Consider the following 26,173-nt stretch of genomic DNA (forward strand, 5'->3'; position numbering starts at 1 on the left):
AGAGGCTTAGGCAGTATTTGTACATAGACAGAAGTCTTGGGGCCAGGGATGACCAACAGTCCAGAAAGTCCATTTGATAAGTGAGGGTTGATAACTTCATCCTTCCCAAGTGGGTTCCTCAGATGGGAGAGATGCTGCTGTACAAGTGATCAGCACTGAAGAGGGAGGCTTTCAGAGTCTTCTTTTTTGTGCTTGTGCAGGAGAAGGAGCTTCTTTAATCCTCCTATTGCTATGGTCTTGTTACAACATAGTGTAATATAAAAGTGTCTGTGAGTTTTAATGAATTTGTAAGTCATAGCACAAAAAGGGTGTCTTGGGAAGAAGATCGTTGTCACTGCTGGAAACAGAAGTGGGAAGACGATTTTCCCTCTGAGTGGTGACATTTTCAAATGCAGAATCCCAGTTTCATCTCATGTTCCTCATCTATTTAGGTATTTATTTTTGCATCTGAGAGCCATAATACCCAGCAGATTGCTGCTGGAGGATTACCCAAATAGCTTCTCCTTCTAACACAGGCTGAAGAGTCGTGCAAGTTGAAGAATCCTGGAAATATGGATCCTCTCTCCTCATAATTATTGTTCCTGGCAGCAGATTATTAAATGCATACCAACACTTGCTAAACATGGAGTAACCTGTGTCCAGCAGACAGCACCTGGACCCAGCTGTTCTGTAAGAAAAGCCCTACAATCCACGATTCCTACAAAGTCCCGAAATTCCTTTGGGTTTACGGCAAAAGACACGATTCTGGAGAACAAGTGCCAAATCCATTTAAAAGCAGCAGTTGTGGATCTGGTGTACTCAGTATCCAATGGGTATTGCCTGAACAGTGCTATCCCAGTTATCCTCGATGCTGCCAAGGAGCTTGTGGCTGGCACCACTGGTGATTCTGCTTGGATGGCTTGGATGGCTGGGTGAGCTCAGGCGTTGGGAGAGACCGGAGATGATGGGGCAGTCAAAGTGTGGCCAGCACTGAGTGACTGCACAGGCAGTGAGTCCCGCCCTGGGGATGTCAGTAGCAGATGACATCACCTGGAATCCCCAATGGATAAACGTAAGGTGCCTCATTGGAAATGAATGGATTGTGCTCCACTGAAACCTTCAAGAAATTTGCAGACAGACCACTCTTTTGTTTCCCTCACAGACACCTCTACAGCAAGAGATGCCATGCAGACATGACATTTCAGGGTCTCTTCACAGCAGGGACCTGGCAGACCACTCTTTTGTTTCTCTCACAGACACCTCTACAGCAAGAAATTCTCTTGTGTGAAAGACCTCATGGTGCTCTGTTCTCCGTGCAGACATGACATTTCAGGGTCTCTTCACAGCAGGGACCTGAACACTGTACTCTTGCTTCAGGGTTTTGCTGACATTTATGAGTTGTTTGTTCTTCCCTGACCTGCATGAGGGAGCCTGGCTGACCAGGCTATGTTAGCAAAGCCATCACTCTCCAGAAAGTAAAAGCTGTACACATTCAAGAGAAGCACTCTTGTACTTAGTTGTGAAAGTCCTTTGAGTCATGTTATCTCAGTTCCAAAAGAGTGAGCAAGGAATTAGTAGTGTAGTAAGTGGAATTAACCTTACCTAGGTGTTATTAACCCATCTCATCCCTTTCTGATCCTGAGTGGATTCATGGTCATCTTCCAGCATGGATGGATTTTGAACCCTTGGAAAAAACAGACTCTAACTGTCTCTTTTTTTGCTCTTCCCCAGACTTCTCTTACATTTCACAAACTTTTACCAGAAGAGGAGTATCTCAGCCCAGATCATGTCATGGTTATTGTGAGCATTTATTCAGGACTGTCCAGCCTTAGCTTAAAACTCAGGAGCCACCACTCAGACCAGCAAACTCTCCACCACCACCCCATGTCCTGTCAGGGGAGGTCAGCCTTGATCCCTGCCTATGGCTGGCCAAAGGCAGTTTGCTTCACTGGCTGAGCCCAAGCCCTCTCCATGCCTGTGGCAACTGGGACAGCAGCCATTATGTTCCACAAAGCTCTTTTTCTCCCATCCAAAGCTATTCCTAAATTCCTTAATGTCTGCAGATACTGCCTAGCACAATCTGTCCCATGCCAGCCTCTACCTGACCTGGTGACCAGCACCACAGCCTTTTGATCTGTTCCAAGGGAAATGTTGGCTGCAGAGACAAAACCCAAAATCCTGGCAGTAGCACATCTGCCCTTCATCACAAGAATCCAGGAATTCTGTATAGGGACAGATGAGTCCAAGCACCTGGCAGGCAGCTGAGAAGATGAGTCATTTGAGGAGCTGGGGCTGACAAGTGATATGTGCATATTTAATGTGTCCCAGGATTCCTGTCTGCTTTCAAATTGCTCAGGGATGTTTGTTGAGGCTCTTGGGGATGTTGGAGCTTCACAGGCACACTTGAGACTCCTGAAAGGAGCCGTTTGACTCTGATACTTATCTCAGCACTTTCTGCTTCATAAATATCTCAGGCCTTAAAGTCTCCAGGCTGGGAGGCACTCAGATGGATGAGGACATTGGGAATAGTTCAGTGTCTTGGAGAGAAACAAAAATATCTTTCTAGCAGTGAATGATCTCCCTGTCTCCTTTCTAAACTGCTTCCAGAATTACTGAAGACAGTTGTCACAGCATAATCATGAGCTTTATTTCTTTGGGTAAACCAGATTAAAAAGGGAGAGAAATGAACAAAAAAAACACAACAAGACCTTTGAGATTCTTTGTAAATTGGTGCTTGAGATGAGCCTGTGAGCTGATCTTTCAAAAATAGTGTTTTCTGTTCCACAGGAATCTATAGGAGCTTCATGGTGTGGAGGAGATAAACAGGAAGCACTCCCAAAGCAGCAAGGTTGAACTCCTCAGGCATGGGTTTGAAGCATACTTCCCTTTTGCAATTCATAGTGAATAAATTACTTGGTGGAACTCATTGCCTCAGGACTATGGGAAGGACAAAAATAAAAGCAGGCTTCTGTGCTTCATTTATTTATGGAAATTATTTACACCAAGTCTTGTCTAACCAAGGAAGGTTAACACTTTCTCTCTGGGTACCTGTTCACCGACGGCATCATTCCCTTGGATTTTGTTTTCCTGCCTACTTTGAACCTCCCAAGCTGCAAATTGTTGCTCTTGGTCACCGTCTCACAACATTCCACTGCTGAGAAGAGCTGGACTTTGTCATCCTTGTACCTCAGCTGGAAGTAGCTGTAGGCTGCTATCAGTTCATGCCTTAGACCCTGCTGTTGAAACAGCTTTTCCATAATTCCCAACCTTCCCAGCTCCCAGAGGGTGTTGTACATTGAGTCCAGCCAGGCTTCACTCCTCAGGAAAGCAGAAGTTTCTTGACAGAGCTGCTGTCGGCTTGTGCCACACAAACAATTTGTGCCTGCAGTTCTGATTTATGTGAAAAGGCAGGAACACGGATTCCAGGATCTACAAAAAATAGTGATTGAAGCTCACCACCATGAATTGCTGGGAAAATGCCTTCAGGGGAATTCTGGTGCAGAGCCTGCAGGGGGAGGATGCTGGCCAGCAGCACTGGCCTCGGTTAAGCTGCTCTCTGAGATGCAAGCTGGGGTCTCAGCGTGGCACTGAGATCCATCAGTGCTGCATCTCTCAGGGGAAAACCACTCTTCAAGTTACCCTTGTTTATTAGGCCTGTTTAATACAGAGGGATCAGGGAAGAATCAAGTACAGCAGGCTTATTAATGTTTCTTTAATTAGTAACAGAACAATTATGTTTGGACTTTGATTATTTTACACAGAGAATGTTGGAATGATGCATCAGGTGGTTTTGTGTCCATTTTGCTCTGTTTTATTACCATGTAAAAATATACATCTGGTACACAAGATTAAAAAAATATTTTCACAACAAAATAAGTGCTTTGAGCACTAAAAATTCACTTGTGCACTTTAATGTTGGTCTAAACATTTACATTTTCTAGCCACATCCCCTCCCTACCCCAAAAGTGGGCAAACCCCAGACTATAAATATTATCTGTGTCAGATATAGAAAACTTTCCCAGAAAAAGAACAGGAAACATAAACATAACAATTCTGTGGCTCAGACACATTGATTTTCACTCCCCCAAAACAATAAAAAAGGAAAAATAGAAATATTTTTGTCAAAATTAAAATGGCAGAGGGAGCACAACACTAATTATCAGACACTGCAAGGAGAAGGGGAGGAAACTTTGTGACATGATACCTTTCAGGGGAGTAATGGCACAGGAAGCAATAGTATGCTTGCAGATGGTCAAAAAGACTTAAGAGTCACAGAATATTGGGTTGGAAGGGGACCTCGAGGACAGAGTAGAGGAGATGTCTCTTATGAGTCCTTGTTCACCTGCTGTAAGGTTGGGTTATGGAAAACCAACAGTTTCTACAACCAGCATTTGCCCATCTTGAGCCAAGACAACACCTCAGGAAATGCCGACGTGTTGAAAATAGTTTTTCTGGCAAAAGTTTCTTTTCACCAGTTTTTGAGACTTTCTCAGGTAGTGTGTGCTGATCACACTGAACAGTGACCTAGTTCAGCTCTTTGGTCATGGGGCCACTTGCCATTAGTCCAAGCAGTATTGGATGCATCTTAGAACATCATCAAGTCCCCTCTTCCAAATGTGAAAAATCCCTTGAAGGGAAAAATGGTCCCTTTGGTAAAGCATGAATTAGGGCAGAAGGAGACATTCACAGCTCATGGTTAAAAACAGCACATTAACAACTAACCCCGTGAAGGCAGTGGGCTGAAATGCCACCAGCTTTGCAGGGCTGATCTCAGGTGTTTCCACAAACCTGTGGGAAAGGTAACACCTGGTAGCCAAAGTCACACCTGCTCATGCTTATGGGCAGGAATCCATAACGAAATATTTGGAGATCAATATAGCTGAGGACAAAACAAGAGGGAAGATTGCTGAAAATCTGATGTCAGATTGAGTCTTAGAGTGTGCAAAAGTAAACCAGACTTGCCTCATTCTCCAGTACATCAGTGGCTTTCTGAAACAGGAACCATACAACAGAGATTGGGATCCATTAAAAGAAGAAATATCTGTCCAGAGGTTCTTGGAAAACTTAGAATTCACTCATGACCTGAAGAGCACTTATGCAGTGTTCATAGGTCAGTGAGCTGGAATGCCCAGGGCAAGTCCTAGGGAAGAGGTCTCCCACCACAGGGCGTCTTGTCCCACTGGACTCTGAGTGAGCCAGCTGAGTTTGTCTGCCAGAAGTCTTCAGTGGCAAATTCGTTCTGTCATTTCTTTCTGCATTGAAGGGGGAGAGAAAAGAAAGAAACAATAAGTGCAAAAGACAGGTTGGAGTAGCGTGACGTGCCAGGCAATTTGGAAGGTGTCCAAAACCAACCCAGGGAAGCAACCGTGGGAGTCCTGAGGAGCCTTCTTCTGTTTCCCATGACAGTCCTCCTGGGAACTCAGCTGCCTCAGCAGCTCTGTCCTGGCACTCTCCCCGGTCTCTGTGGCACAAGGTTATTTTGGCTGTGCCCTAGCCTTGAGAGCAGTCCAAGGAAAGAGCTTCGGCTGAGATATTGAAAGATGAAGGTTCTGCTCCTGGCTCAGCTGCAAAGCAGCCAGACAAGGTGATGACACTCTCAGAGCCCCTCTTTGCATCCTTAGGAGATGGGACATGGAGCAGCTCCCTGCTGTCACTCCAGGAGCTGATCACAGCTCAGCCAGAGGACCTGTGGTTTCAGCAAGGGATCCCACAGTCACACTGCAATGCAAATGCGTGCTAATAACAGGGCCACAGGAAACCTCCAGCTCTGTTTAGAATTACAGACTTTTCTTTAGCCGGAATGGCATTGTGCCAGCCACATTAGGAAGGTGTCCACCTTTCAGCTGGTGGAAGATGGTATTTATCCTTGCCTTGAAAAGCTCAACTAGCATCTTATAAATCCTGCAGTGAGAAAAGTGTGATTCTGGCTCATTGGGTTCATGGCTTGTGAATCTGTGTGCCCACAGCTCCCCTCGTGCACCCCAGAGGAAGGTTTGCACATTAAAAGGTACTCCCAAAATAGATTGGAAGTAGGACTGGTCCGTGGAGAAGGAAGAATGTAACTCTGAAAAAAGAAGAACTAGGAAAGGACGACGACCCTTCAGTAACCCCATAAAAGGCTCTTTAGTTATATAAGCAAGGGAGACAGAAGCAGCAAACTCTGATCTTCAGTGCTGAGAACTTTGTTTTTCAAATCCATCAGGGACAGTGGCTAAGAGAGGGTTTTCCTGTAGGAGTATCATGCAAAATCACTTGAGTGCAGAACGTGGGCACCAAATGAAAAGTTGATGCTCTGCCACAAAATCACATTGCAAACAGGAAATGTTTGCAAACATCTTGGAAGGAAAACAAGAGGGTGAGAGGATTGTGCACATCCTCTTGCAACAGCATTGCACCCACCCCACTAGCACAACACCAGGCACAAAAGCAGGAGGGACTGCAGTGACCAGTGAGCTGATAAGTCACCAGTGAGCTCCTCCAACCGGCCCCAAATGTCCAAGGCTTTCCTCACATCCAGGAAATCCCCACAGCTCTGCTTTAGTGTGTAACCAGTGGACCCCTGCCAGTGCTGCAGCTCTGCACCACAAGCTGCCCTCGTCAAGGAAGCAAGTGCATGGCTTTTCTCTGACCCCATCTTCCTTGATTTACTGAGAGAGTGAATCACTGCCTTTTGCTAGTTCTGCTGTACAAAGGATCTCATTCTCAGTTCCCCAGATTTGCTGCTAAGAAATCACATCCCACAGAAGCTTGACAAAAGGGAAATTGAAGCAGCAAAGGGAGATTCAGCCAGAGGAAAGCTTAGAGGTCTGTCATGGGATTCATGGGGACTAACTAAAGGCAAGGTTAGGAGAGCTGACTGGGCTGATGAGGCAGCCTGGTTGCAGGACACTCATACACGCCTAAAGCAGCTCAGTGCCTGAGGGAAGGAGGCCCTTCCTCCTCCCTGGCCCTTCCTCTCAACCCTGTGGTTGGTTCTGCTTGAGGCTTGCATGGCAGGCAATGAGACACAGACAGACCAGGGGCAAATGTGTCTCATTTCCTTGTAGATTCACAGTGCTGGCATCACAGGGAAAGAATCTGTTCACCTGAGATTTATGGAGACCCATCAGTCATCTCATGCTGCATGTGGGTCACTGGCATTGAAAGCCTATTTAGCAAAGTCAGCCTCTGCTTTGGCTGCCAGGTGTTAATTATTTACATAATTAAGCAAGCAGCAGTCCAAGGGGATGACACTACTATGGACTGTATACCAATGCTGAGGAGGTTTGTCACGAGGAGCACCAACAGAGGACAGGCTGATGCTGAGCTGCCATTTTCTGGAGCTGAGGGCCATTGTGGTAATATGTGTTACAACTGAATTCTACAAAATAATTAAAGTCGATACTGTTGTCATTCAAGTCTCCCCTGATTAGATCATCACCTCTTCATCCCCTTAAATCATAATTGGAGCAGATAGGCAGAAAATTGACTGAGACAAATGAAAGCAGAGGAGCAAAGTGCTCAGCACGTAGGGGCAGGGGCTTGCAATGAACTGGGACTCTTCTCAGCTCATTCTTGGATTGTATCCTCTTGGACACTCTCTGCTGCTGGATATGGCCTTTTCTGTAACCCAGCCCTTATCACAGCATGCAAACTACTGGGTTTCCTATTAATTCTTTCTCCACTGCAACATGTCCTCCCTAGGCCAGACTACACTCAACCTTGTCTGAGACAAACTTGCTTCTCTTACAAAACCAACTATGTGCATTTTCTACTTTATGAGACCTGGGCTGTTTGGCCTCTGCTTCCCACAAATCCTGCTGTTGTCAAGGACTCTCACCTTCTGCCTGGCTAACTGGTTCTCAAGGGAGGCTGTAGGGAAACTGGGAGATCCAGTGAGGCCTCTCCAGCATGGTCTTGACAGCTGTTGTCTGCAGCTGTGTGTCCTATCAGGGCTTGCCTTCCCACAGCCTCAGTGTAAATCACACTAGGATCTCAAGGAGGGAATGCTAAAAGAAAAACTGTGGAGAAGAGACTTTGGCATAAATCTGACTCCTGAAAGCCACGTGAGCACAACTGGCTGGAAACAGTTTGATGTGCAAATTGCATTAGAGCTACCAAGTCACTATGGGGACACTACTCTGTGGTGGTCCTAAGGATATTGAAGTTCAAGTCACAGACATGACAACAGAGGCAAAGGTTAAGAAAGGATCAATGTTTTCCTTGGTGCTGCTGGGAATTTCTCTCTCAGACCACCAAGGCTGATGGTCCCAGGCCAGAAAACATGACTGTGTGTCTGAGGTAGGGTGACAAGAGAGTCCAGAGAAGGTCAGCCCTGATGTGACCAGCACATACCACTCACCCTCCACCTCCCCATCCCAGGGCTATCCTTACCAAAGGCTCCAGCTCCCTGTGGTCAATGAGGCTGAACTCCCTGATGAAATAGTAAAAGTGCTTGTAGCAGGTGTTGACGTGAGCCTCAGCACCCATGCTGATGATGCTGTCAAAGTGGTGGATGTAGACATGGACAAAGACACGGAAGAGGCGGGTGAGGATCTTGGTGCAAACTTGCTGGAACTGCTTGGGGAAGGGAACACCTGCAAAGCAGAAGCAAATTGGAAGCCATTTGAACATTTCAAAAAAACCCAGCATTTAAATGTCATGCTTGACAGGCAGTCATAGATGACAAGGAAGGACACCCTTGGCTAATGCCAAGAGTGACACTGGGGCAGTGTGCCATTGAGCTCTTCCCACATATTCCCTCATTGCCCAACTTGCAATTTCACACAGGCATGGGCTCAGGATTTGGAGAGTTGCCATAGGAGAGAAAAAAGGGTTTTTTTTGAGGAGGCTGCAACTCTCCACATCTGGCTCAATCCAGAGCAACCTGACAGAAGATCCTTCTGCCCTCTCTCCCTGCCTTTCCCCTACAAGCCTGCCCAGGCACGATGTCAGTCAAATTGTATTTACCCAGGTCCATGAACAAAGCCAAACCATCTCCCACCAGAAAAGACACCTTCCTCTGAACCCAAAAGCATGGCTTGTACTGTTTCCCTTCCTCCTCACACCCTCAAACATCACTTTGGATGCATCAGCAGAAATGAGTGGGGTTTCTACCGTTTTCCTGATCCTTATTTCAATAAAATATCTCATTAAATCAGGAAGAGAACTGCCCATCTTAATGATGTTTGGGTTTCATTGTGCCTGTACAATCCTGAGATATCCTCATAGGATGGGACCCACCACACCTGGCTCTGTACTTTCAGCTTTGTCCTGCACAAGGACACACAGTGTGGGATATTTCCATCCTTTTCAAAATACACTGCTATCACAATGAAAATGTCAGGGTGTGATACCATCAGTACCAGCAACCTTGGGGTAAATCTCTAAAGGAAACATGGCTTTGAAACACTAAACTTTTTGAGTAGGTTGTTGGGTTTTTTTTTTGTGAGCAGGGGAATGAAACAACTGATATTTGTTTTCCTGAGGCTTCTTCCTCTCCCCAGAGCAATTCAATGCAAATACACAAAGAACAAAATAAAAACCTCCCTTCCCACGGTTATACCAGCCTCCTCCCTTAGCTTCTTATTAATGCAGCACATAACCTCTTGAAAATCCTTCCAAACAAACTCTGCTCAACCATGGCCAGCTCACACATTTTGTGCACAGGAAAGCATCAGCAAATCTCTTAGCTAAAAAATTTAAAATGGTAATTTTATCTTTGAATCTTTCTCACCAGCCTTGCTAGGCAATTAAAACTGGGTTGTTTATTGGTTTTTTTTTTTCCCAAAGGCTCCTGGCAGTTTTGTTTCCCAGCAGCAGTGCCAAGCCCCTCTCCTCTGTGGGTGGCAAACGCAAAGGTTCCGTCCTTCCCACATCACGTGTGGAGCCTGTTTTCAATCACCAGGGCTGGGCAGGTGTCGGGTTTGGAACTCATAAAAGAATATTATTTTTGTCTAAAGCAGAGTCACGCTGAGCACAGCCCAGCCTCCCTTTCCTGCATGCACAGTGTTGGAGCAGAGGGCAGGGCTGAAGCTCTGCGCTCGTGCCACATCTGGATGTCCCAGCCACCCCTTGGAGCAGGACACAGATCTTGGCTCAGTGTCACACAGAGGTGGTTTTGAGATTGATTTGTGGCCACTGCTCTGCATAACCACGAGCACACTGCAGCCCCAGGGCTGCTCCTGCACAGGGACCTCAGCATGACCTGTTTCACCACCAGCTCTGACAGATCCCATTAGGACTTTTCAGGAAAGGTGTTCACATCTGGCAAAGTACAACCAGGCTGTCCCTATGCCAACATCTTAGAGATGTGACTGCAGATCTGCTTCTGCTCAGCACTCTTGGCTACAGAGCTCTCCTTGCCTGCTAGTCTGACACAGGCAGGGATCAGAGAGCTCTCCAGGCTCCCCTGCAGGCAGGAGGGACACAGCACTTTATCATTGGCTTCATTTGAGCTTTCTGCCCTGAGTGAGGATTTGCTGAGCAAATAAAAGCTGGAATCACCAGCTGGGGACTCAGGCATGCCGTTAGGGTGGTCCCTGCAGACCAGCTTTGAAGAACTGGTTAAGAAACTTTTTTTTTTTTTTAATAAAGCTCATCACAGCAAATAATTGCTGGTGAATGCACATTTCTGGGCAGTGGCTGGGGAATACACATTGTTATGGACAGCCTGTCATCTCCCTGGGACCAGAGGCAGCTGGGATCTCAGCAAGTGCCCAGGAGCACAGGGAGGCATTTGCTGCCTACAGTTTGTCACCTGTCCCAGTCACCAACTGCCTCCCCAGTCAAAGCACACAGTGAGGGAGAAATCTGAGCTGACCATGACTGGGAATTTATTGCCAAACTGCAAAGAATGATAGTGAAGGAAAGCAGCAACCCTCAACCCAGTCCTGAGCTGAGAAGGAAATAAGCTCAGAGAGTGAACAGCAGATCAAGCAGATCTCAGGCTCCCAGGGCTGACAGCACCTATGGTGCAGATCCTGCTGTCAGATGGGCCACCTCCAGACATGGCAGATGGTGACAAGTGGCTTTCCACAGCTTTTGTCCTGAGATTAGCCAGGAATTGTCCTGTCTCATACATCTGTCACCAGAAGTCCTCATGGACATGCTGGCAGCTGAGAGACTTAGAGAAGAGACACCTCCAGCTACATTCTGGGTTCTCCAGAAGCAGCTTTTGTATCAGGGAACAGAGATTTAGCTTAAATCACAGAATCAAAGAATTGTTTGAATTACAAAGAATCTTTAAAGTTTAATTAAAATCTCACAGTCATCAGCAACTATGGGAGTTGTTGAACTCCTAAACCTAATGATGTATGGAAAGATACCACCAGGCTGCCAGGACCTCCAAGCTCACTTGTGGACTAGTCAACCACTGTGTTTCCCATGAACCAGGATCATTGGAAGCTCCCGGGAGCTGGGGCTGAGCTGCCCTTCTTTGTGTCCATCACCAGGTGTCAGTGTGTGGCCGTCCCCTCCAGGCATGGCCCGGCTGCAGCGGTGGCTGCCTGTCACTGACGGATTTCCACAGGTCCCATGCCAGGACAGCCCCCTCACCGCGGTCCTTTGGGATGGCTCGGGTCCGGCTCTGGCTCTTTCTCCCCGCAGCACCCTCGCTTGCACACCTGCCCAGGGAGGCACAGCAGGGTCCTGCTCCCTCTCCCCGTGCTGCAGCCATGTCTCTGTCCTGTGCCAGCACCCTCGATACAGGCCAGAGATGCTTGACTGGACCCTGCATCTGGCACAGGGCTCTGTGATCAAAGCACTTCCCCTCGGGAAGGAAGCAGGGTGGATATCTGACATGCAGATTGCCTCTGCCAGCAGTGGTGCCTTGCTGCTGATCTCCAGTGACTTGGAAAGAAACCCACAGCAGGCACGGCAGGCACTGGCCATGCTGGTGGGGAGCTGGAGAAACACCCCACCCCTTGCCCAGAGCTGAAAGAAGAGGCTCTGCAATAAAGGCTGCATCTGAGAGCAGCAGAAGGATCTGCAAGGATCCAGCTTGCCCTGGGTCAGTGCTGCTGGCGCAGCGGATGTCCAGCAGACAACACATGTGACATCCTCTCCAGCCCGGGAGGGGACACAGCCAGGGCAGGCTGTGGCTGCTCCCTACAGCCGGGCACACACTGCAGCCAGCCAGGGGACAGGGATCTGTGGCCACAGGTGCCTCTCCTGCCGCTGCAGGGACTGAGATTCCATTGACCTCGCTGCCATTCCCACCCGGGCTGTTCCTGCTCCTGGGAGGGGTCACTGCCACAGTGACTGCAGAGCGATGGGGACCCTTCCCCACACATGGAGGGGGGCAGCTGCGCCCCCCAGGGCTCCCACCTCCATGCCAGGCTGGGCCAGGCTGACTATGGGACAGGGATCTGTGGCCACATGTGCCTCTCCTGCCGCTGCAGGGGCTGAGATTCCATTGAGCTCGCTGACCTTTCCCACCCAGGCTGTTCCTGCTCCTGGGAGGGGTCACTGCCACAGTGACTGCGGAGCGATGGGGACCCTTCCCCCCGCATGGAGGGGGGGAGCTGCTCCCCCCAGGGCTCCCACCTCCATGCCAGATTCAGTGAACTTCGTGATGAATTGTTGTTGTTATTTCTCAATTTCATTTTGGCCACTGTGGCGTTCAGTGATTCATTTTTCCTAAAAATAAGTATTTAAAGCCCTGTTTAAAACTAATGGCATGATGGCAGCTGCAAGCTGGTGTGGTATTAATTTTGGAAGAAAAAAAGCAGGGGGAAAAAAACTCAACAAATTATGTTAAAAAGAGCCAGCTGAGAGAACACCAATAATTAGCTGAATTCTGAACATTTTTCTCCTGTTGTTATGGCAAGAAAGTATCAGATAATTTCGCACCAGGTTTTCTCTGGTTTTTATAATTGTTTTGGGACTATGCTTGAATGACAGGCTTGAGTTTTGAAAAGCTTTCCAAGAACTGTTATAAAACCTCCTGTGGCCGGTGCTCTCTCGAGCCACAGGCAAATCTGGCAGAGAGCACGGGGCGTTTCCGGCGCTGGGGCTGCTCCAAACCCTGCACTCACCTAACACCAGCCAGGCTTCAGCACCTGATGCTGCCGATGCAGCACACCTGGCCTTGTGCAACCTGCAGCCTGATGCTGGGCTGAGCAGTGCAGACACAGCCATGGAGCCTGGAGACCCCAGCCAACCATCCTTCCTCCTCAGCACGGCTCTGCCCAGCAGCAGCTCCCTGAGACCAGGCACCACAGGGCAGAACGATCACTGGGAGGAGAGGATATTTTCCAGGTGGTAATTTGTTCATGGATGTCCACTCACTGAATAAATCTACTGATATAGTTTTACCAGCTGGTGCAAGTACACCTGTAGAATCATTTATTCTTCTCCCTGCATGGGAAAAATGCTTACTCTCCATTTAAATGTATTTTTCAGGACAGCTACATTGGTTGGAAGAGTGGAAACAAAGCACTAGCACACACCAAATGATATGGGTTGTCTGGGAAAGCTGCTGCTTCTGTAGATTTATAGCCATCAGGCTGGCAGAGCTCATGCCATGCAGGGATTTATCTCATCTTAACTGGCTGACAAACAGGTTCCCACTCCAGAGAAAGGATTAGGCAGTGGGATGGAGCCCTGCAAGTAGATTTCCCTGGGCATGGAGAAGACACAGCATCTCTCCCAATCCTAGCTGCGGAATGCAGGGGGCTGGGCAGCCCCCCCAGACCTGCTAATAATCTCCACCATAGGATTTTCTTCTGGTGCCATCTGAGGGCTGCAGTCCTGCTGGTTAACCCTGCCAGGTCACAAACTGTCTGCTGGTGTCGGGCTCCCTTCCTGCCGTGTCGGATGCCAGCTGTGCCTCTGGCCTCACTGCAGAGCTGGCAAGAGCTCTGTATCATGCAGCTTGGCCAAACCAAAGGTGTTTGTCACTCTGCTCCCCTCCCACCTCTGACGAGCTGGAGGAGCAGATGCTTCAATGTGCACATCAGCCCAGCTCTGCTCTGGCCGCTGCAGCTGTGACCATTTACCCCAGGCAAGGTCTCCCCTCCCCTGTGATGCCTAAGGACCCTGTGAGCCCACAAGTCAGTGAACCATCTCTGCTCATTTCTAGCTGAGCCTGTCACCCCAGGGTGAAAGATTTCCCCCCTGTGACCCATGAGATACCTCTCAACTGTCAGGAGCCTACCAAGCCCTGCTGAATCATGTGCTGCTTCAGCCTGTGTAGCTCTTGGATGGAGGAGGATGCTGAGGTTAGCCTCCAGCAATGTTTCTGAGTTTGGGGAACACTTGCTGCTTCTAAGAAAAACAAATTTTAAAAAGAGAAAAGTCTGTTTTGTCTGTTGGTCAGGTGGCCTTAGCCAGGGAAATCTGTGCTGGGACAGCTTTACTGCACATGGCAAAGAGGGGCCAGGAGGGGAGGCTGAGATGCACACAGCTCATGAAACACCCACTGAGACAGTGGGCAGCTGTGCCCAGGAACCTCTCCAGCACAAGCAGGAGTGAAACAAACCTTCAAGCTAAATCCTATCTCTACTGTTAACATCCAAGAGTCTCACCACAACTCCAAAGCATGACATTTGTAATTTCCCCTCATCAAGCTCCTTTCCCCTCCTTAAAACAACTCACATATCCTCTGTGTCCTCTCAGTGCCTTATTCCCCTTGTCCTGGGTCTTTTCCCAAGGGCTTGCTCTTCAGGAGAGAGGTTAAGCACCTCTGTTTGGTCACCCTGGCCACTGTCCCTGAGCCCCACATCCTGGCCCGCCTCCCCTGTCATCCAGTGCATTTCCCTTCAGCCAAACATTCCATCTTCTGAAATGCCAGAGCTGCCAAGCAATTACCAGTGAACAAGGCAGGCCAGTGAAAGGCAGATAATCGGGGACACACTGATGACAAAGTGCCACCAGCTCCCTCCTCCCGCTACCTCCCCCAACAGCCTTTCATGTGTTTTAGAGTGCAACCTCAGCCTGAGTTCCTTTCACTTGTGTGAGGCCAAAACCACCAAGACATGTTGACAAAGGGCCTGAAGTCATTCAGGGGACACAAGGGTCCCCACAACAAACAGGTTTGGAAAAGGGACCCCAGGAACAGCCTTGGAAGAGAAAAGAATGGATTTGACCCATATTCACCTACGGTCATCCTGGATCTCACCCAGAACTGCCCTCACGCTGAAATGAAAGGAGAAATGGAAACCAGCCATCCCTCCCCACATCAGGATGAGCTACAGCTCAGAGGGAGAAGTGCCAAAAATGAAGTGAAACCACCAGGACCGTGACTGTATTCAGGTTTTGCACCTCAGAGAGAGAGATGTGGGAGAGCAGAGGATGCTGCACTGTCCCTTCCATGGCTGGCAGCTTTTTGAGGTGTTAAAAGTCCCTGTACACCTTTACTTCCCAGAGCAGAGTCAAGCAGCATCACATCCCAAATCCTACCTGAAAGGCATGAAATTGGATCAGGATACTCCTTTCTGGCTGGAGGGAAAACAGAGTAAATCCATGCTTTTAATGGCATGCAGATCTTCTCCTTGGGGACAAGTCACCTCAGGAAGAGGAACACCTCCCCTGCTCCTGTCTGCTGTCTCACCCCTCAGCAGCAGCAAGTCTGAGCAGCCAGAATGACCAGGGACTTTGCTGTGCCCAGGAGAGCTGGGACTGCTGGCCCAGGGTATCCTGCACTGACTGTCAGCCAGCCACACCTCCAGCCTCCTCTGTTCACCAGAGGGCATGGACACCACTGTGCCCACGAGGGAAAGATGCCTCCACAGCACAGTGAATGCCCTGGTGAATCCCAGGGACTGCCTCTCCCACACACCCCAAAGGCATCCTGCCTGTCCTGCAGCATGAGCAGCTGGCACTGTGCTACCCTGCCTGCCCCAGGCCACCAGCAAGGGGAAGAAGGCAGCGAGTGCCTGCTGGTCTTGGTTTCAGGGACTTGTCCCACCTCAACTCCAGGCAAAGCCAGAGCAGACAGATCAGGTCAGGGGTCTGGGGGAGTCACCCCATCCCAAAGCCAAAATAGTTTGGCACAACAAGGCTGCAGGCACTGTCTCCCCTCTTGCTGGCAGAGACCCATGACCCCTCTCAGACTCCAAGGGCCAGAGACTTTCCTTAAAAAGAGACACAACTACATGTACAGCACAGCCAAATGGGGCTGCAACAGTCAGTAATGCCAGTAATCCCACACAGACCATTTTCCTCAATGTTTCCCAGCACATTAATGAAAATCTTGACCATAAGCTGCACTGATTTCATAAAGTTCTGTCTGCTTGGCAAACAAAAAAGGTCAAGCAGACTCGCAAAGCTATGCCTTTCCAGCCCCAAGCTCCTTAAATCTTTTTTTTTTACACTCAAGTAGTTTCATGTTCCGTCTGAAAAACAACCTCTCCAAGGCATGACCTGAGACTCTGGAAGCCCCATCAGCTCCAACCCTTGAACTCATCTCCCCAAATGACAAAAAGCAGCTAAGTAGCAGCTAATATCAGCCCTGGCAGCTGCTGAGCATTGCAGGTCAGCAGCAGAGGGGTTAGCATGAAAGCTGTGCTACCTTTGGCAGCTGCTGCAGGCAGCTCTTTTTGAAGAGGTGTATCATACACCCTGGGCTTTGGCAGTGGCAAGGCCACATCCTAGGGACATCTCTGCTCAAGAACTGCCTCAGCTACCTAGCAAAATGAGAGCAATAATCAGGGCTGAGATGGAAAGGGGCTGAGGAGCAAAGCAGCAAGGATTGGATCTTGGGACCGTGAACCTACATGGAAAACCAGAAAGAAACTGAGTTGATTGGTTGAGAGAAAAGCAGGGATGTGATAACCACCTCCAACCAGCTCTGCAGCTCTATTTCTCACAAACCTACCATCCTTCATTTCTCACAAACACAGAATAAGTTCATGCACAGAGAAGAACATTGTGTTCCACATCCCCTAGTAGTAGGATGAGAAATCCCAAACTCAGTTTGGAGCAAAAGGGTGTGGGACAGACACTGAGAAACACCTGGAAAGGGAAATGCCACAATACTTTGAATCACAAAGTTCACCAATACCAACCCTGAGGTGCAGCTTGGGAACCTGCACCAGTTACTGGCCCAGCCTTCCTGCAGGGAACCAGAGCCCACTCACCTATCCTGGTGGGGAAGACGTCCTCGTTGTTAATGAGCATCTCGATCCAGTCCATCAGCATGCACATGTACTGTGGGGCCGACAGCTTGGTGGGCTTCTTGTACTTGCTGTCATCCTGCCACCTGTACTCGTACTTGAGCCCCCCGGACATGATGGGGCAGCTCCTCTCGGTGCAGTACTCCGACATGGTGCCGTAGATGAGGTTGATGCGGTTGAAGAAGTCCACCACGTGCACGGCGATCCAGTCGTTGATGCTCTCGCCAGGCGGCAGCTGCACCACTGCCTTCAGGTCCAGCCCGGACTTGAGGGAGGCCTGGGCTTTCTTGTACAGCTCAAAGCGCTGCGTGCCCGGCTCAAACTTCTTTCGGGGACGGAACGTCTTGTCTTTGTTGAAGACTTGCTTGAGACACAGGGCCATTGCGGGCAGGGCCAGCCAGGGTGAGGACAGAGGCTCAGAGCAACATGAAACCCAGGGCTGGGGTCTTCAGGGGTGGAGGGTTCTGGGAGGAGAAGGAGACACATTTCAGTCACACGTGAGGACAGCTGCATGCGTGGACACACTTGCAGGGGTTTGCACCACTGACCCCAGTGCTCTGACAGCACATGGGGACACAGATTTGGAGTGAGCTTCTGGCCCCTTCACACCCACCAGGGTGACCTGGAGCAGCTGCTGCCACCTCACACAGCAGCTGCTGGCACTGGAGAGGGTAAGCCCTGCCACAGGTGCCCCATGCAAGGCTTGACGGCAGACAGAGCCCTTCCTCCCTCCTGAGCACCCCAGGAGCTCACCAGGCTCCAGCCAACTTCTTCCTTCCAGGCTTTTACCAACAAGTGCTGCAATAAAGTGAGAGCCGTGACATCAGCAGAGGTCACCAGTTTGGGCAGTCCCACTCTGGTGGCCTTTTCTTCTCCTGGCAAAGAGGAAGCATCTCTTTCCCAGGGACTTGTCAGTACAAACACCCCCTGACCCTGCAGCAGCGGCTGGCAAGCGAGGCCCCGGGGACCACGCTGCGACCGCAGCTGGCTGCTGGTTCACACAGCCCCAGCGCCAGGATCAGGGGGAAAAGGGGGGATTATTTTTGTTGTTCTGCCTGGTGTGTTTGTCCAAAAGAACAAAACCCACATCCGAAGAAGGGAAACGCAGCCCAGCACAGCAGAACAACATTGCCAGGATGCTGCCGGCTCCCCGGCATGCACACAATGCACACGGCAGCCCTCGGGTGGTGCAGCTGATGCTCCGGGTGACTCCAGGGCTCAGCAAAGTGCTGAGCTCACCCCTTCCTGCCCAAGAGTAGCAGCACAGATGAGGGCTGTATTTTCCTTTTCCTCCCTGAAATCCAGTGCAAATCCCATCCGCCCAAGGCTGTCCTGGACAGGCTGGAATTGTGCGTTTTGTCACCTGCATTAATCACCAGTGGTGTTAATGTGGAGATCAAGGCCTCCTTGTGCTAAATGCCTTGCTGAGGCTTAGGGAAGAGAAAGTCTTCCAACAGCCTCCCCCTGATGGGAAGAGATGGAGAAGCAGTTAAGAAAAAGGAAGGAAAATATTTATGGAAAAGGGAAGTAACTGACCCAAAGTCACAAGCAGGAGGCAATGGTACACTTTGGATGGACATTCAGCATTAAAAAGACAACCTTAGCCAAAAGCTTAAATTCTATTTTCTAAACTCAGTCCTGAGCCCAAGGCAGGTCCTATTTTGTGATCAGCTAAACATCTATCAAGTTTAGCTGTTGAGAGAGACCTTTGCTCCCCTTAAGGCTCCCCAGGTCACTGGGAGGGAGCAGGACCTAGTGATCATCCTAGTGCCTGCAGGATCTGCCTGGCAGGGATTTCTGCACTGCACGTGCAGAACCCTCTCATGGATGCAGACCCTGGTGTGGGTGGGAAGCCCAGCACGAATGCACAACCACAGCCTTTCCCACAGGCTGGAGCCAGAGCTTTGCCACCCTTACACAGCTCACAGCACAGTGTGAGCCCCACCACGTTCTGCTGTACCCAGGTACAAAAACCTGTGTGTTTTAGGTGTTTTCTGCCCCACAGAGGGGGTCACAGCCAGCACACATTATGCAGTATGACTTCAACACCAGGGTATCTGCAGACCTTCCCCATCTCATGTGGCTGGGTGGGATTTTAAGGGCCACATTGCTGTCACCCTCATTTATTTTTGGGCAATGACTGGGGGCTGTTTCTTGGATGCTTTTTCTTCCCTGCTCCAAGCAACTGGCTCCAACTATGACAAAGAGCTTGTTTCCCACTGCAGAAAAGAGCACGATCTCTCCAAAATGCCAGCCAATGAAGCCAGCATGATGTCACGACTCCTATCTGTCCCTCAGGAATGGCCTGTGCTACAGCAGTCCTTATGGATCCCATGGGAGTCCAGGGGACTCTGGGCACAGTGAGGCTCTAAAGAAAAGCCCTTATCCAGGACTTCCTGGATTCCACATATTCAAGCACATCCTGTTGATAACACCTCTAAAAAAAGCCTTCTGGGGAGTTTGCTAACACATAACGCTTTCAAAAACATGTATGCATACATACATATATATTTATATATAACCACTGCAAGAGGGTTCCTAATTTGGTAGTGTAGGAAGTGCTGGGATATGCTCAGGATGAGGCACTTTGCAGGCTTTGCCCGTAGTGCAAAGTAGGAATGGTGGGGCTGAGCAGTGCCTGGCCCTGCAGCCAGGCTTCCCTGGAATTTCAGCAAGGGAAGTCACACCAACAAACTTTTCTCTATGTCACCACTTCTGCTGGCCTTGGCTCCATCTGCTCTGCTTCAGGAGCTGTTGCTGTTTGCAGACTCCTCCATGCAGAGCCTGGGCTGTTCCATGGTGATGAGCAGCCACCCTGGCAGATGACATCCCATCAAACATGTCACTTGCAGGGGTGACAGCAGTGAAATCAGTTCTGTTTTAGTGCCCACACTGCAAGTCCTCTGCAAATATTGAGCCACTGGGAAATAAACATCTCATCTGCTGAAGCCAGACCTGTAACTCATCTACAACTACATCCCTGCATCACCCACAGCTGGATCTCTGTGCTACCCTGCAAGCTGCTCTCACTCATCAGGCAGGTGGGAATGTGCTTTGTGGTTTAGCACCATCTGAATAAAACACCAATTCAAAAAAAAAAAAAAAGAGCAATAAAATTGCTAAACGTCTGCCAGGTGTTTTTCTACCATGCATCTATTTGAGTGGGAATGGAGAGTAAAACCCATTGCTGCCCAAGTGCTTGCAGCTGACCTGTCCCTGAACCTGCAGGATGCCAGCACGGCACCGCAGCCTCTCTGCTCCCCAGGCAGCAGTTTTCTTTTCAGGATCCTCACCATCACCACTACCAAATCACCAATTCATTAAGAGACCTTGTTAATCTTTACTGGAGGAAAATGTTCTCCAGAAATTACATTTAGCACAAAGCCAAAAATACACCCTGGGATTTATGACCTGAAGAAGCAGAGAGAGGCCCTGAGCCAAAGAACACATTTGTTCTCTACCTCGCTTCAGAGCTTCCACTGCCCAGAGAGATCGAGGTAGAGGGAGCAGTGGTGGCCAGGACCAGGACATGGGATCCCAGCTCTGGCCTTTGCAGATGGGGCACTGAGATGGGATGCACCAGCTTGGAGAAAACAGGCTTTGCAAAGTCACCAATGCCTCAGATTCCCCTTAGGCAGAGACTCAGCACCCACCTGTTTTCTGGGAAGAAAAGCAAAATCCTTTGTGAATGGACCCGGACACATCCAGAGTCTAACTGGTGGAAAAGGGCTTCAGCCAATGCACAATCAGATTTTCCAGTTTCCACCTTTATGCATCCGACCCGACTGGTGCTCTTCCATCATTGACTAAGTATTTGGGGCAGATCCATGTAAAGAGATGGAAAATGGGAGATCTTCCAAGGTTTATGGTGCAAAGTTCAGCTGAGTCTGATGTTCAGGGCTGTCGTGTTCCTAGAAATCACGCCGTGGTCCGCTGGGGCTTGGGGTGGGGCAGGAGACTAGTCCAAGTCCTAATCTCTGCTCACACTGCCTGTTTTGGGAAATCCTAAGGGCAAAGTGTTATCCAACAAGCTTAGGCAGCAACTTCCTACAACATGATCCTACAGGTCCCGCCCCGGCCGGCGCGGCGGGGCCTGGGCCAGCGCCATGGCAGCAGCCTGCAGCTCTCTGCCTTCAGTTCCCACGTGCAAAATCAAAGCTTTCCAAGAGGAACCTTGGCAAAGGCTGCAAACCCTCTTCCCCACGCCACAGTTCCCATCACAGGGCGCTGCTGGCACTCCAGGGGTCCACAAATCCCTTTCTGAAGCATCTGCAAACCCCCAAATCAAACCTCATCCTGCGCTTGGGAGTGCACAAGGAGTGAAGCAGGTGGAGCTGGGGACTTGCCCCGCTGTCACCCTGTGTCCCCACAGAGGATGGTTGGAAGAGGATGAGCGAAGTTTCTGGGAGGAAAGAGACTGACATTTCCCATGGGACATCCATGCTGTGCTGTCCTTAGTGCTCACCCCCATCCACGCTCCCAAAATAGCCTTGCCTTTGAGGAGCTTGGCTACAAACCCAGCTGAGTGGCCACAAATCCCACCCCTGTCCATGAAGGCTGCTGGGCTTCAGTCCTACCCCTGTTTTTGCTGCTGGCTTCAGTCCTGCTGGTTTTAAAAGCAGCAGCAGAAGCAAAACTCAGGAACCAGAAAAGCACAGGGTTCAGCTGGGCAAGGACAGGCAGAACCACTGCTGGGGAGGTAGCAGGCACAGACATGTGAAAAACTGATGTCCTAGATTGCTGGCAAGCCCAGAGATGAAAGGAAATTAACTGGATGGGAGGGATACAAGTTCAGGGTCAGACTTAGGCGCTAATTTCAGGTCTGAGGGTTGGTTTTGTTTTTTATCTAAACTAGCTTGCTTTCTTTCTTACTCTCTTTCTTTCTTATCATTTGAAAACCACAGAGGAACACAACAAGGCAAAGGCTTTGTTGTAAATTAAAAACAACTCTGAAAGATTTGTTTAGAAACGACAAAACCAAAAGGAAGAGCAGGCAGAGCTGTGGGAGTGTGGCTTCCTCCTCACAGTCCTGCAGGCGTGGGGGCAAGGTCACCAAAGAAAACCTCTGGTTTTGAGCCCAAATAAGCTTTAGTCAGAAAACCAGCAGGAAGGATCAGACAGATGCACTGCCAGACTCCAGGATGATGGTCACAGTGCTGCTCCCTGCCTCAGTGTCCCTGGTTTAAAAACTGATCTCCCTCCCCAGGCTCCCTTTAAAGTGCTGCAACAACAAAGGCTTCAGGGGGAAAAGTGCTTTGTAAGGGTCTCTGGGAAGCACTAACAACCATGAAGGGCAAGGAGAGAGGAAAGCTCTGACACCAGCACCTCCATGCTCCAGTGCCAAGTGCATCCTCCCTGGATCCATCCCCAGACAGTGACACCCTGGCAGAAGCAGCTGCCTGGAAACTGCTGCATTAGCAGCACACCCCAGCCCTCGTGGGCAACCACTGGGGAGCACAACGAGGGGTCCAGCACTGTGGCAACCTGCAGGGAGACCCCAGCTCCCAGTGCTTTGGGAAGAGGCCAAGGAGGCAGAGCGCAGACCTGTGCAGCTCCAGGCACCTTGGAGCAAAGTGCAGGTTAATTACCACCAGCTCTGCACATCCCCCTCGGGCTTCCCTGGGGGATCTTGCCTTTGGGGCACCCAGATATCTACTGCTTCTCTGCTTTAGGGGATTCCCTTCTCCCCAACATAGGCAGGGTCAAAGTCCCACCCAGCCCTATCCCAGATGGAGGAGAAGGACAGCATCGTGTCAGAGCCCTGAGACAGCCAGGCAGCCTCCAGATGGACAGTCTGCCCAGAAACCTGTGGGCCACAGCTGGCTTTTCACTGCTCTAGGAAGCCTCACTGCCTGGCTGAGGAGCCAGCAGCCCTGTCTCTGAGCTTCTCTTCAAGCCCCAGAGAAGTCCAGATGCAGTTTGGTCTTCAGCCTGTCCTAGAGCATCTCTGCAACCAGGGCTGCTTCTTGGGACTCATGTCCCAAAGACTTCTCCAGACAACCCCAAAGTGCAGATACTGCAGCCCTGACCCAGGGAGGGACTGTGGGCAAATGGGGCTTCCAGGGAAGGGAGCACATTCCCTCTTTTTTAAGCCTTTCCAGCCTTGGAATCATCTAAGGAAGGGGGGGGGCTGCAGAAGGAGGGTGCTGGAGAGCAGAGTCCTGGGGCACTGGCCCCACTCCCTCTGTGCTTCCTGCTGGAGCCAAGCCCCAGCTGGGCTGTCCGTGAGAACGGGGTTATTGGCTGCTGGTCCCAAATATAACCTAAACGATAGAAAATTCCAGGAAATAAGCCAAGACAAAACGCTGGGAGGGGGATCAAGGCCCAGCACATGGGCTGGGGGAGCTTCAGAGAAGCCCTGGGCTCTCAGCAGCATCTCCCTGCTGCCAAACCTTCCTCGTGCAAACTACCCTGGTGCTGCAGAGACCCACGAGAGCATCCATGAGCACAAATCCCTGGAGCAGAGCAGGACTCAGGCCCCACGCTCCAGCTGGGGACAGCTGCCAGCGGGAAGCTGTGCTGGTGCTTCCCCCAACTCACATGGTGCTTGGAAATCCCCAGCTCGTGAGAAACGGTCCTGGATGGCTTCCAGCAAGGGGACTGCTTACACCCGCCCTACAGATGTCCCCTGCTGTCCCCCTGCTCTGTCCTGCTCCCTGCCCTGCCCTCCCTGCCACACAGAGCAGCAGCTCTCTGGCCCAAGGGCACCAAAAAAAGCTTTTCCCAGATCACACAAGACACCTCCAAGCAGAAAAGCAAAGCAGCATCTCTCCAGGTTAGAGGCAGCACGTCCCGTTCATTTTAGGTGTGATACCCAGTGGGGCTGGGGGCTTTTTGGGGGTACCTCATTCCTGAGAGCTGAGATCTCACTGCTACTAGTGGTAACTTGCTGCGAGCCCTGAAAAGAAATGTACAGTGGCCTCAGTGGTGTCCAAGAGCTCTGGTTCAGTCCCAAGGGTGATTATTCCGTTGTCAGAGCAGTAATTCCAAACACCGGGAGCTCCAGCCCTGCGAGCTCAAGGAAGAACACGAGAGGAGATAAGCCAGCTGCGCAAAACTTATCTCCACCGCTTGCTTTCACCCAGTTCCCCCGCCCACAACTTTCCACCCTCCCTCCGACACCGGCAGAGCCGCTGCGGGGGCTGTCCCGGTCGGGAAACGCGTGTGCTGCCTTCCCCTGCCTGTCCCCTGCCCCCGAGGGACCCCCTTTCCCTGCGCACGGACCCCCCTGCCCCGCATCCCAAAAACCGGGGATCCCTGGTATTTACACACTGGCTGCTGAGCTGGGACACCCCGGAGGAAGGGGAAGAGCCTTCTGCAGGCGTCCATGGCCCGGCTGGGTGAAGAATTGCTCTTTCCTAGGCTAATGCCAACCCAGGTCTCGCCCATCCCGTGCTTAAAAGCACCCCAGGAGCATCCTCAGGAGTGCGGTGCTGGCTTTTTACCTCCCAGGACTCACCTCATCCCCCGGCACGGCGGCTTCCAGTCTCAAATCCCTCCGCTGCACTTTCTGCTCTTATTCAGGAAAAGGAAAAAAAAAAAAATTTAAAAAGATACAAAGTCCAAGCCAGGCTCTCTGTCGGGACTATTGGCAGCTTGGGGATCGCAGCAGCAGCAGCGGCGGCAGGGAGAACCGCCTCGCTCCAGCGCCCACGGGGGTTTCGTTAGAGAAGCCGGGGCCGAGGGTTTTTCTCCGGTCAGTGATGTCACATCCTGACCCTGCCGGCAGCTCCAGCTGTCCCTGGAAAACCCGCTTGGAAGCGGGCCTGCCAGCCCCCACCATCCGCCGCCGTGGGCTCGCAGGCTCCTGGGTGGGCGCTCACTCACACCCGCACCCACGCTCCATTCCTGGATGCTGAGATCCTTCTTGGCGAGCAGTCCCGTGCCGCTGGCTGGCTCCGGCTTTCACAGGACAGCAGGGAGCTGGGGAAAGGAGATGAATTCCCGGAGTGTTTTCCCCTCCTCCCCCCATCTTTTCACAGTCCCTCTCCCTTCATCCTTCCCCGCTCCGCACACACGCACAAGAACAGCCGGGGTTTCCATGCCAGGCCAAGCTGGATGCCATCCAAAATACGGGAGAGGGGAAAAGAAAGAAAGAGAAAAACTTTCTCTGCACAGAGCACTTACTTTCCGTTTCTGTCGGAGGTGGGGTGAGTTCTGAAGCGCGCTGCGGTATTTAAATCCTGCTCAGCAAAGGCAAGCCTGAGCCAGCACGCTCGGCGCCGGCAGGAGCGGCCAGCCAGCGTGGGACGGCTTGGCAGGAGCCGGGAGCCGCTCTGGGGTCGGAGTCCCGGCTGGGGCCGGGACAGCGGTGTGCACCCCACGGGTGATGCTGGTGGCTGTCGCGCAGGGGGAGTGTCAGGCCCGGCCACTCACGGTGCCCTTCCCGGCGCGGTGACGTGTCGCTCCCCGGGGATGAGATGTGTGATGCTCTGGCCTTGCTGAAACTGCCAAATTGTTTGGCACCGGGACAGTTCTATTGAGGGAAACGTTTCTAGCCCTTCTTACGTGTGTGTTAAACTCGGGTCAAGCCAAGCGTTTGCGGGTGATGGGGTGAGCTGGGGAGTGGGGCACAGGGCAAGGAGGATGTGGCTGATGGGCACGTTTGCATAAAGCTGGAGGGTTTAGGATGAGGGTTTGATTCCCTGAACCCTGCCTGCATCCCCTGGTGCTGCAGCTGTGGATTTATCTCCCAACCCCATGCAGCCTGTGCATCCAGCAGGACGCATCCCTGCAGGATCCATAGTCCTTTTTCCAGAACACAGCTTCTCAGCTGCAGGTGATGCCAGGGTTTGCTCTTGAGGCACAATGGTCAGAGGCAGTCTTTAAAAATAAATTCATCAAGCAGCCTCCCAGACCAGCCAGCCACGAGGGAGCTCAGCCTAGCCCTGCAAGGCATTTACTTTGCTTTCCTCCCCATTTCTGTGAGGTTGGTTTGGTGCAGGTGCAATAGGAACTCTGGCACCTGCAGCAGCATCTTATTAGAAGTGAAAAAGACACTGTAGGGCCCATTTCATCAGGCAGCAGCCACTGGTGGATCAATTTGACCGGAGCTGAAGGGAATTGGAGCCTGCACACCCCAGGAGCCCCTTGCTTTT

The 26,173-nt window shown here is 50.8% G+C and overlaps 1 protein-coding gene across 7 annotated transcripts; it reads right to left on the reverse strand.

The window, feature by feature from the left end:
• Positions 1 to 3,375: 3,375 nt before the first annotated feature.
• Positions 3,376 to 25,437, reverse strand: MOB3C (MOB kinase activator 3C). Of its 7 annotated transcripts, XM_041483473.1 has the most exons (7): positions 25,203 to 25,437; positions 24,535 to 24,998; positions 23,920 to 24,090; positions 20,729 to 21,080; positions 17,040 to 17,539; positions 8,353 to 8,555; positions 3,376 to 5,231 (listed from the first exon to the last, which is right to left on the reverse strand). In XM_041483473.1, the coding sequence occupies exons 5-7, from the start codon at positions 17,455 to 17,457 to the stop codon at positions 5,202 to 5,204; spliced, it is 651 nt and encodes a 216-aa protein (XP_041339407.1). In that variant the 5' UTR covers positions 17,458 to 17,539; positions 20,729 to 21,080; positions 23,920 to 24,090; positions 24,535 to 24,998; positions 25,203 to 25,437; the 3' UTR covers positions 3,376 to 5,201. The 7 variants fall into 7 exon arrangements, with proteins under 7 accessions (XP_041339407.1, XP_041339413.1, XP_041339411.1 ...); XM_041483479.1 differs by lacking the exon at positions 20,729 to 21,080 and having other exon boundaries at positions 23,920 to 23,973; positions 24,535 to 24,590; XM_041483477.1 differs by lacking the exon at positions 20,729 to 21,080 and having other exon boundaries at positions 23,920 to 24,083; positions 24,535 to 24,590.
• Between the last annotated feature and the right edge of the window lie 736 nt (positions 25,438 to 26,173).

This window comes from Pyrgilauda ruficollis, unplaced genomic scaffold (assembly GCF_017590135.1).
Source record: "Pyrgilauda ruficollis isolate IOZ18807 unplaced genomic scaffold, ASM1759013v1 scaffold6, whole genome shotgun sequence".
Classification (NCBI taxonomy): Eukaryota; Metazoa; Chordata; class Aves; order Passeriformes; family Passeridae; genus Pyrgilauda; species Pyrgilauda ruficollis.